Genomic DNA, 12,030 nt, shown 5'->3' with positions numbered 1-12,030 from the left:
CCTGCCAGGACTTGAAGTATGTTTGAAAAGCTCTCTAGAGGAGTCCAGTCCATCCGTGGCCCTGGTTCCAGTCCTGAACTTGCCTGACTCCCAGATCCTCCACCTGTCCTGCTGGCTCAGTTTATAGAAACACAGCCAGAATCAACAACCGGACTCCAGTCATTCACGGCACTGGAATTTGGTGGGGCTTTTCTGGAGGCGCGGCTCCGACAACCCAACACCTAATGACTTACAACAAAACCGAATAGCTGCTCATTCATGTTGACTGTTTATCACTGTTGATGGATGAAATGCAAAACTCTGTGTGTGTCCATGTTGATTTGATGATGTGCGATTCGGAGGATGTGTTTATTCCACTTCATACCTCAGAACTTAGGCCGATAATCCACTACAGTTGTATACTGATGCAGCTGTTACTCTGCCTCAGAGACAAGTCGTATGGAACTTCTATAACGTAAAACTGCATACCAGAAGACTGGAGACCATAGTCTACAAAAGGAGACACCAGCAGTGTCCCATTCCATGAAGCGATAAACTGTAACCCCTGATATCCCACTGTTTCTGGTGGAATTTCTCTTAGCACGCTAGCTAACACCCCTCATAAAGGCCTAGCTCCAGCGCTGACACCATCTGTTCAGTTGTAAAGCCATAGATTTACTGTGTGACTGGTTTGTGGCTGTTTTTAATGTGTGTGGATGAGGTGACTATGTCTCCCTCTTATGCTCCACGGGATTCAAGGTGTGTTATTATTGTGTAATAGGCAATCAGCACCAAGCACCTGAAAAGATTAAGCCTCTTTATGTTTTCTATTGATTCTAAGGCAGCCTGGTTAATAGGAGAGGGACGCTACCACACACAGCTGCAGGGTAGGAATGTAAGTGTGTGTGTTTGTGTGTGCTGGGGGTGTCAATGGACACAGTGTGATGATGTGGGAAGAAAATAACACTATTAACCATTGCTCCTGGAACATTTCTTTTCTCAAAGATCATGAACCGTATTGATGATCTGAGTTGGAATGCATCTTCACTCCAGCTATTCTCGTCATCACGCCTCCGATGGCGGGAGAGTGGAGTGGGCTATTGATCTTCACCCACTGCAGTGTTGTTTTGATTGTTGTTATCAAAAATTGAACAATAGAGGCAGCCAGTAGAGCCTGAAGATTTTTATTGAGAGTTGAAAAACACAAACAAGCCATTATTTATGAGAGCGAGCAAGCCAATGCCCCATAAATATACACTGTGTGTTAATTTTCACCTGTTTGGCTTTAAAGGGTCCTACCAAGAGGAGATTTAGAATTTCTGAATGATTCAGGCATGATTGTTTTTTAATAAGGTACTTTTTATTATGTACAGAAACACCTCAGTCAAGTGAGCATCCATAAATTTCAGCTAAAATATTTGATCATATTTCAGTGTTTTCAATAGATGTGGCCATTTTGAAACAATACTTTCAGTAAAGGACATTCCTCTAAGAATGTTTTCTTGGTCATTTTTCTTGGTTTCTTAAATTTCTTAATGTGTTTACCAGTCTGAATGTGAAGCTGAGCAAGATTTTTGCTGAACAAACTTGCATGTTCAGAAGTCTTACTTGATAATGATTTGAAAATGTTTGGGTTTTTTTTTTTTCAAATTGAGCAATTAATATTAAGAAACAACTCACAGCAGCCTATAGAAATTATGTTTCAATTATATATAGGCACTAAAAAGCAGTCACCTTGCGAGGCAGCTGGATTCGGAAGATCACAAGTTATGCACTTGTGTCCCAACTACCGGTGGTTCGGAACAATCAGCGTAGCGAATCCAGCTGCCTAGCAAGGTAGGACAGTGATAGACAGATGGTTCATCCAATCGCTTGCCAAGTATTTTTTATTTGAAAGTGCCTTCCCTTTTCCAAACAGTTTCCAAGGACGACTTGTGTAACAAACTATCTGACGCGTCATGTTAAAAAAGCAGCAGATCCAATGACATTTAAAACATATGAGAGGCATTATTGCACTAACAAGCTTTCAGTTTAGCTGTCCTTTGGTAGTGACTCCACTTATATAAGTACGATTTATGTAACTTTAATATTAAAAGTCCAAGCCTGCAAAACGTTTCTTTGTTGAGATTTGAATCCATGTGCTTTTGTCCTTGTAACACAACAGTTAAATGACAAGGAATTCATGTGTAACAAAACCTAAAAATACAAGACTCAGCATTTCAGTAAACACAGAGGAGCTCAGCCACTAAAATTTACTGCATGGTGACCACTTGTCGATCACCGCAGTAAACATTACATCCTGTCTTTCAGCAGGCGTGTTTTCATACAGACACAGGCAAAGCCACAATTATATCATCACATCCTCATCATAGCCAGTGCGATGTCCTATGGCAGACACATTTCTTTGTGCCCTTACCGCTATTTTTCCTCACAAAATGAATTAAGACAGGGTGACATTTAGTTTTTTTCATGTGTTTTGTCAAATGTACATTTTCTACCCTGCTGACCTGCAACCACTCTGCAAACAAACTGGCTGTTGTAGCCAACATTGTCCTTAGTGTGCCGTGTACCAGCCTGCGGCCCTTGTCATTGTGGCCTTGCACATGGACTTTAACTGTGTGTTTCTTCCTCCAGGCTAACCAGGCCAATGTGTATGACTCTCTTTCCCCATAGCAGTGGGCTACAGTAGGGGAGCCCAGTTCAGCAGCAGCCTCACTGCACGAGACGCCTCCTGACATTGTGGTCTGTTTGCCTCAGTGACTGTGGTTTTGTTTGTTTTCATGTTTGGATCCTTTTTGTTTCATAATATATAGTTTTGTTCCCCTGACGCATTGTGAAAGCCTGTCTTTATGGTCTCAGCACTGACTTAATGAAACGTTCTATCTACTGAACTGGGAGGCAATCACAGATCACACAATCACGATCGCAGCCATTGAGTGGTGTGTGCTTCCCTCTTGTGGCCAACATAAACAGTGCAATTTAAAACCAACTATTTCCACCCATATCCTCAGTCACACAATTTACACTTACTTTACTTTTATAGGTGCATCATTTTCAGTCATCAGACAAAAAAATGAATAAAATTGAATTTATTTTTTTTAACATTTTTGAATATAGAATTTCTACCACTTTTATTTCTTCCAGTATTTTGAATTAATTTTTGTGCAGCAAACAGTTTTCACAACAGTTCCAACAATTCAGCTTTATTTCTCCTTTACATTAACAGCAGTCTGATTCTTAAATTTCTGAAATTTTGGGAAAAGGGCTTCTTAAACAAGATTTGATACTTTGCCAAGCACAATTTTTTTTCTGTGTGTAATGCAGTCAACATTGCTGTCATGAAAAAGCAATCAGAATTTATATCAATTCTTAGTGCTTCAGCTCTGTCACATTTTCAGATGAGGCTAAAACATTTTCATTTCTCCTAGCAGGAGAACCAGAGGTCTAACTAATAACATTAACAATGGCTCCACTCCATTTAGGTGTGCCATTGTACCAGAGCCCTGGTACTGACACACCTTAATGGAATGCAGCTGTTAGAAAATAGGGCTACAACTGTAAAATTGGTTATTAATTGGTTATGATTTTTGGTCATAATAATCTTTCAATATTTGAAAATGTATCAACTAACTGTTTATAAAATAATGAACTTAAGAAAAATGCCCATCATTTTATCCTAGATCCCAAGGTAACATCTTCAAATCGCTTTTATAATTTGTTTTATCCAACCAACCAAAGATATTCCATTTACAATCTTCACTTTTGAGAAGCTGGAACCAGCAAATGTTTGCCATTTCCCTTGTCAAACAACTAAATCATCAAAAATGTTGGTGATCAATTTTTGTTTGTTGACTAATCAATTTCACTTCTACTTGAATATATTCAAATTATTCACAGCATGAAAGGCTTGTTGACTGCACAGTAGGCGATCCTTGAAAGAACGATGGGGCCAAAGAAGAACATCCAGCCACACAGATCAGTACTTCCTGTTTGATTCCATCGACTAGCTGTAGGAGTATCAAATATCCAGAAAAGATCAACAAAGACTGAAACCACTAAAACCATAGAAAAAGAAATACATCTAACAGGGTTTGAAAACATGTGGTTACTCTGCCTCGATAGCCTAAACTAGGTTCACAGACCGAACACCAGACCAGAAACATAAATCAAGACACAACACAAACTAGTATCATATTCTCATCTTACTGTTCCCCCTGTAACCATACACAAAACATAACATTTTGGTATTTTGCGAACCTGAGGCAACGTTTCAGATGTAAAGATATGTACACTTTGAAAAACAAAACAACACAAACACACGCATAGAAGAGCAAACACATCAGCTAAGGACTAGAAGTGTATACATTTACAGAATAAGAAATCCAGAATTGAATATCAGAGAGACAAGATGGTTTAAATGAAGAGTGAACAACCATACATTTCAATCTAGAGAAACCTTCAATGAACAGGGACAATGTTGCCAATGTTGCTATAATATCACTGCCTTTCTTCATCACACCCAATGTTTCAGCTTGAGTAATTGTACATTCAGAAGGTACCTTACTTTTGGAGACTTCTGAACAGGTACAGGTGTATGTTGTATGTAAAAGCATGATATTTTTACACTATATAGTCTGTATATTTTGTGTAGAACAGTGGTGTGATGATGTAGAATATTATCTGTAAAGTCTCATGTGATTAAATAGCTCTATAATCAGTACTACTTTATGTGACTATAGCCATACCGTGACTGTGAGACAGGTCCAGTTGTGTTAATGTTTAAGACTGTAGTTTGCCAAGTTGTAATGTCATATTCCACTGTATTGTTTTGTGTGGTATTTTGGATGTTGTGGAGTCCAAAGTAACAGCATTAGGCATTACAATACACCACAGTGTTTAAAGTGTTTTGGCCACAGTAAAATATTCACATCCAGCTCTTGCTGCATGTCCACAGCATTGGATTGTTTTTGTGTATATCTCATGTGCAGGGCATGATTGCAATGGAGTCACTGATTTCTGTGTTGGGCAGGCAGTGGTACAAGATGTGAGATACCTTTTGATGATTATGAGAACAATTTATGACAATACAGACAGGTGACAAGTTAAAGGAAAAACCGGTACAGGCCTGAATGCTTGACCCCTACAGAGAGGGAATTCGGTGGCTCTGTTATGCTGTGGAGGGCATTTTGCTGGCATGGTTTGGGTCCACTTGTCCCCTTAGAGGGAAGGGTCACTTCAAATCAATACAAAGTTGTTCTGAGTCATCACCTTTATCCTATGATCTAAGATTTCTATCCTCATGGGAATGGTCTCTTCCAGGATGACAATGCCCGAATTCGCAGGGCATGAAGGGTCACTGAATGGTTTGATGAGTAGGAAAATGATGTGAATCATATGCAAATTCAATATACAGCCTTCACAGTCACCACATCTCAACCAAGTTGAACACCTATGGGAGATTTTGGACTGACGTGTTAGACAATGCTCTCCACCACCATCAAAACTCCAAATGAGGGAATATCTTTTTGGAGAATGGTGTTACTCAATGTGGCATTGATTCTACAAGTCTCTGGAACTCTTCTGGAGGGATGAACACCATTCTTCAAAAGGATTTTCCACCGATCAGGACCACTCCCATCAGGAGAGAAATGTTTCCTTAATAGGATAAAGGTGATGACTCAGAACAACTTTGTGATGATTTGCAATGACTCCTTCCCTCTAGGGGGACAAGTGGACCCAAACCATGCCAGCAAAATGCCCTCCACAGCATAGAGCCACCAAACCCTCACTGTAGGGGTCAAGCATTCAGACCTGTACCAGTTTTTTCTTTAATTTGTCACCTGTCTGTATATATCTGTGTTGCACAATGCTTTGGACCACATTAGACACAAATACAAAAAAAGAACATTCATTTTACTTATTCAACTTTTGTACTGAGTCTGTTTTGACCAAACTAGTTTTGTTCCATGTTCGAAGCAAGAAAGCAAGTTATTAAAATAACTTATGGATTAGAACCGTATAATGTCACATAGCTTTGGCGTCTTCACATTTATATTACGCAGGTCAACAGCCATGAGAGGTCTTTCCACATCCACAGGTTTATGGTGGCTAGGAACGTAAAATCTTTGTTTCCGGCCGAACATTCTGACGGACGTACACGATTGTTACCCAGTGTGATGTCATACATTGTCGCGTTCTTAGCACACGAGCTAACTCGGCTAGCGTTGATTAATTGGCAAACAGATGGCGCACAAATTGTCAGCTCCCAGTGAATACATAAGACTTATATTGTAAGTATTTTTTTTACATATAAGTTAGCGTCGTTAGCTAGTTCTGTGCCAGACCAAGTACCGACGTTTGCTGCCAGTGTAGGTTGTCATTGTCTTCATTTAATTCCTGTGTTATTATTGTATGTTAATGTTAGCTACCATGTTTTGTGTTTTGGAATAGATTATGCTGTTCTATTGCTGTAATTGACTGTAACATTATTATATGGGTTATAAATTATTTAAATGTTATAGCGAGGATAGTTGAATTATTTTGTTTCGTATGGTTGTCAATTGCATTAATTGAAATTTAAAGCTTGTTTCGAATTTTAATGCCATATGTTTTGCCCTAGGTTTAGTCAGAGGATCTCCAACTGGAATAATCACAGAGAGGTGATCTGAAAATGCATGAGTGCCCCATTTGTCCAAAATCGTTCCCATCGCTGTATAAACTCCAGAGACATCATATCATCCATACTGGCCAGAAGCCCTTCATCTGTAAAATTTGTGGAAAAGCCTTCACAGAGTCAGAACATTTAAAAACACACTCGGAAAAAATTCACTATTCAAGGCTCCTAAGGGACAGTTTTCAGGATGGCATTTCAACTAATAACCAGATGGTCCTACAATTAAACCATGATAAACCAACTGCAGTGATGAACACACATGGCAGTGGTAATTGCACCATAATACCATCAACAGTGTCTTCTTCTGTGGCCTCCCAGCCAGAATGGAAAGGGGAAATTATGACTCACAAATGTTTTCTTCCCTCCGCTGAAAATGGAAATCCACCCAAAAATATGCCACATGTAAATGATGGCTCTGTGATGAGCAGTGACTCAGATGTTATGGATCCAAAACATCAGAAGCAAGTTGATTCTGCAAATGCTGACACATCTGTATGCAACCACCACAGCGGATACACCTGCAAAGTCTGCTTGAAGTCATTTACGTCATCTCTTCAGCTTTGGATTCACTCACCAACTCATAACAAACCAAAACAATCTGAGAGAGACATGTCTGGGCAGACTTTTTGTAAAAATGCACATTCAAAGATTTCCAAAGAACTGAACTCCAGCAGAAGAAAAATTACTTTTAAACACCAGTGTCCTAAATGTCTCAAAACCTTCTGTTCACCATCCAAATTACAACGACATTTACTTATTCATACAGGGCAGAAACCCTACTCATGTATGATCTGCTGCAAAGCATTTAGACAGAAGGTACACTTGAAGTCCCATTTAAGCACTTCAAATAAATGTTCACTTTCTGCAAACAATGCAGGGAAAAAACAGAGGCTTTGTAATGGCAGTCAGACTTCAGATCTGCAGCTTCAGTCGTCACTTCAACAGCCCACCAGCCACCAGGCTCCTGTGAATTCAGCAGTGGAACTAGAGCTACAATGTAAAATAAGTGTAAATGCTGTGCAGGCCCCGAGCAAGATTGAAATCAAGTCAGGTGCAGTTGGAGAATCAGAACAACTGTTAAATACAAGTAGTCAGAGTATGTGCCAGAAGTCAGGTGAACAAGAGCAGCAATACATGACCCATAAAGACTTGAAACCATTCCGATGTATGATCTGCAACAGATCTTTTAGGTTGGAAGTTAATTTAATACGTCATCACAGAATTCACAGGGAACAAAAAGAATTGGCAGCCCCTGCACAGGACATGGGGAATAATGTGAAAAGGTCTCATTCTGAGGCAATAAAACATTCATCTGAAACCAATAATGCAGACCCCATTGACTTAAACGTCATTGTTAAACCAGAAACATGGAGTGAAAATCTCAGTGATCTCAATGAATCTCCTCAGGATGCTGAGTTAATTACATCAGCGGAACAGCAGAGTGAAACATGTCAAGCCGCCGGCAAAAAGCAGAGAACAAACACTTCACATCAGTGCCATGCATGTTCAAAATGTTTTCCATCTTCATCAAAACTTCAAAGGCACATAATGACTCATACTGGACAAAGGCCCTTTGGCTGTGAGATGTGTGGAAAGAGATTTCGTCAGAAAACACACTTGAGGGTACATTGTCGCACTCACCTGTGGTCCAGATATCACAAACAGCGATCACTGTATATCAACAGGCCGCCTTCTCGCATAGGTGGGTTTAATACAAGGACTGCAGGAGATATCCCAATCCAGGAAATGTTCACACATAAAAGGGACTTTGAGACACACAATGGCAGTGATTTAATCTCTGCAAAACAGCTGGATCAGACCCCTTCTATGGCAATTGTTCAGACTCATGACAACAGAGAATGGGAGGACAAAGTATTGCTTCATACCTCAAAGAAAAATGAGGTTGTGCACCTGAGTAAAGTTCCTAAGGTTCTTCCCTCTGCTGACAACGGAAATCCACCCAAAAATATGCTACATGTAAATGATGGCTCCTTGATGAGCAGTGAATCAGATGTTATGGACCCAAAATATCAGAGGCAAGTTGATTCTGCAAATGCTGACACATCTGTATGCAAAGCCCAAAACAGATACACCTGCAAAGTCTGCCTGAAGTCATTCACTTCATCTCTTCAGCTTTGGATTCATTCACCAACTCATAACAAACCAAAACAATCTGAGAGAGGCATATCTGGGCAGACTTTTTCTGAAAAGGCACAATTGAAGGTGTCACAAGAGCTGAGCTCCAGCAGAAGAAAAATTACTTTAAAACACCAGTGTCCTAAATGTCTGAAAACCTTCTGTTCACCATCCAAATTACAACGACATTTACTTATTCATACAGGGCAGAAACCCTACTCATGTATGATCTGCTGCAAAGCATTTAGACAGAAGGTACACTTGAAATCCCATTTAAGCACTTCAAATAAATGTTCACTTTCTGCAAACAATGCAGGGAAAAAACAGAGTCTTTGTAATGGCAGTCAGACTTCAGATCTGCAGCTTCAGTCGTCACTTCAACAGCCCACCAGCCACCAGGCTCCTGTGAATTCAGCAGTGGAACTAGAGCTACAATGTAAAATAAGTGTAAATGCTGTGCAGGCCCCGAGCAAGACTGAAATCAAGTCAGGTGCAGTTGGAGAATCAGAACAACTGTTAAATACAAGTAGTCAGAGTATGTGCCAGAAGTCAGGTGAACAAGAGCAGCAATACATGACCCATAAAGACTTGAAACCATTCCGATGTATGATCTGCAACAGATCTTTTAGGTTGGAAGTTAATTTAATACGTCATCACAGAATTCACAGGGAACAAAAAGAATTGGCAGCCCCTGCACAGGACATGGGGAATAATGTGAAAAGGTCTCATTCTGAGGCAATAAAACATTCATCTGAAACCAATAATGCAGACCCCATTGACTTAAACGTCATTGTTAAACCAGAAACATGGAGTGAAAATCTCAGTGATCTCAATGAATCTCCTCAGGATGCTGAGTTAATTACATCAGCAGAACGACAGAGTGAAACATGTCAAGCCACCAGCAAAAAGCAGAGAACAAACACTTCACATCAGTGCCATGCATGTTCAAAATGTTTTCCATCTTCATCAAAACTTCAAAGGCACATAATGACTCATACTGGACAAAGGCCCTTTGGCTGTGAGATGTGTGGAAAGAGATTTCGTCAGAAAACACACTTGAGGGTACATTGTCGCACTCACCTGTGGTCCAGATATCACAAACAGCGATCACTGTATATCAACAGGCCGCCTTCTCGCATAGGTGGGTTTAATACAAGGACTGCAGGAGATATCCCAATCCAGGAAATGTTCACACATAAAAGGGACTTTGAGACACACAATGGCAGTGATTTAATCTCTGCAAAACAGCTGGATCAGTCCCCTTCTATGGCAATTGTTCAGACTCATGAAAACAAAGAATGGAAGGACAAAATATTGCTGCATACCTCAAAGAAAAATGAGGTTGTGCACCCAAGTAAGGTTCCTAAGGTGACTGTGAAAAAGACACAGTCTGCTAAATCAAAACAAAATACAGACAATGTAAAACACAAGTGCTTTCAGTGTTTCAAGTGTTTTCCGAGTGCCTCTAAATTACAAAGGCATGAGATGGTACACACAGGCTTGAAACCATTTCAGTGTCATATGTGTGGGAAAGCATTCAGGCAAGCTTCACATCTGAAAACCCATGAAAGATTTCACTGTAAGAGTAAGCCATCCAAGCCAGTCGATCAACAGGGGAACATCAGAAAATTTAAAGCGAATAGTCAACAGGAGCTTTACCCGAGGATCAGTGTTGGTATTCCACCACAGAAAAAATCTGTGAACATAAATACTGCACATTCAATTGTTGATGGTGCTGTGAGTAATGGAGAAAGTGAGCTGGTCTCCACCAGGCATGAAATATCCATCACAAAAGTGAACAGAATCATTAAGAAAAGAACTAAAAGTAATGTGATTTGTAAAAAAAGGAAACTTCACATGTGTCGAATATGTTTAAAGAACTTTGCTTCTCCATACAAGCTCTCAAGACACTTGCTCATTCACTCTGGGATAAGGCCATACAAATGCACTTTGTGCAGCAAAACCTTCACACAATGTAACCATTTGAAAGTTCATGAATGTAGATGTAGACATGGTAACAGGACCTCAGATTATTATCAAAGAGAAATGACAAATACTAATCATCTCCAAGATAAATGCATTGAAAACCTCACTGATTATACAGACTTTAATGTAGGTGCAGCAAGAGACCAACCAGAGTCACATTATACCAGTGTTGGTCATTTCACACTTACTGATAGAGAATTTTCTGATTGCATTGAAGCAATAGATTCTGAATGGTTGGCAGTGCCAGAGGTTAGTTTACAAGAGGCAAATAATGAATCAAATGAACAGCTGACAGAAAATTGTAATCAGGCTACAGACCATTATAGTTATTCATTTCCTTCTGAACTTGCCTTTGAAATAAATAAACTGGTCCAAAATGAAAACATGGGAGGTTCACCTTTGTCACATCAGTATGAGGGCAATAATGTAGAAATACCAGGTGGGCTTAGAGAAGCCTTGGCTATGTCAGATAGCAACAATCAGCTCAGTGATGAATGTGTGAGTTCTGTGGCTGCGAATCAAATCCAGGCAGATTTGCCAGATTATTACTGGTGTGAACCAGTAGGGGTGTTTGAAGATGACAGTTGCACTGTAAATTTTAAGAGCAAGAAAGATCTTCAGGAACATAACTGTAATACTAGTGTTCAACCTAAAATGACAATTTCCACTCAAAAATATTGTTGTGATATTTGCTTCAAGTACTTTGTGTCTCCCTCAAAACTTAAAAGGCATTATCTTATCCACACAGGTCAGAGGCCATTCAGATGTGACATTTGTGGCAAAACTTTCACACAGTCAGCACATGTCAGAACACACCGACTAATTCACTAATTATTGGAATAATATTGTGTAATGTTTGTATATTTTGGTATAAAATCCCTGGTGTTATGATCATGATGTGTAATTAGTATGATGGTATTGTACAATACGTAGCACATATATTGTCAACTTCATATCATATATTCAATATATTTTCCAGATTTTATAAATTTGATCATAAAAATTGTTTCCTGTTTTATTGTATAGTGCATTTTGTTTAATTTGATTGGGCTGTTTTTATTGAAATTAAAAAATGTAAATAAAATTCTCTAAAATAATAAATCAACAAATCAAGAATTGTGTTGTATTCTCCATTATTTATTGCATAGATGATATTACTTATTTATCTTAAAAGTTTTTATCATACTTTAGGGCACTGACTTGTGCGTTTTGCTTGTTTTGTTCATTCAAAATTTTCCCAAACAAGTTTCCTCACG

At 39.3% G+C, this 12,030-nt stretch overlaps 2 protein-coding genes across 3 annotated transcripts in view; both read left to right on the top strand.

The window, feature by feature from the left end:
- The window catches only part of dph6 (diphthamine biosynthesis 6), a 58,903-nt gene extending 57,177 nt beyond the window's left edge, over positions 1 to 1,726 (top strand). Inside the window, exon 15 of the mRNA XM_067614251.1 lies at positions 9 to 1,726. Within this exon, the coding sequence (XP_067470352.1) occupies positions 9 to 127 (119 nt within the window). The 3' untranslated portion in view covers positions 128 to 1,726. The remainder of the gene's footprint in view (positions 1 to 8) is intronic.
- A 4,415-nt stretch (positions 1,727 to 6,141) lies between these two features.
- si:ch211-235i11.4 (zinc finger protein Xfin) lies at positions 6,142 to 11,844 on the top strand. 2 transcript variants are annotated; one of them, XM_067614331.1, is made up of 2 exons: positions 6,142 to 6,269; positions 6,599 to 11,844. In XM_067614331.1, the coding sequence occupies exon 2, from the start codon at positions 6,650 to 6,652 to the stop codon at positions 11,603 to 11,605; it is 4,956 nt and encodes a 1,651-aa protein (XP_067470432.1). In that variant the 5' UTR covers positions 6,142 to 6,269; positions 6,599 to 6,649; the 3' UTR covers positions 11,606 to 11,844. The 2 variants fall into 2 exon arrangements, with proteins under 2 accessions (XP_067470432.1, XP_067470433.1); XM_067614332.1 differs by having other exon boundaries at positions 6,142 to 6,347.
- The last annotated feature ends 186 nt before the right edge of the window (positions 11,845 to 12,030 follow it).

Source organism: Thunnus thynnus, chromosome 16 (genome assembly GCF_963924715.1).
Source record: "Thunnus thynnus chromosome 16, fThuThy2.1, whole genome shotgun sequence".
In the NCBI taxonomy this organism is placed as follows: Eukaryota; Metazoa; Chordata; class Actinopteri; order Scombriformes; family Scombridae; genus Thunnus; species Thunnus thynnus.
The sequence above is the reverse complement of the archived record's forward strand: the minus strand, read 5'-3'. Positions and strand labels throughout refer to the sequence as shown.

Excerpts from the sequence above, each read along its gene's own strand:
- si:ch211-235i11.4 (XM_067614331.1), top strand. The coding sequence starts at position 6,650 with ATGCATGAGTGCCCCATTTGTCCAAAATCGTTCCCATCGCTGTATAAA.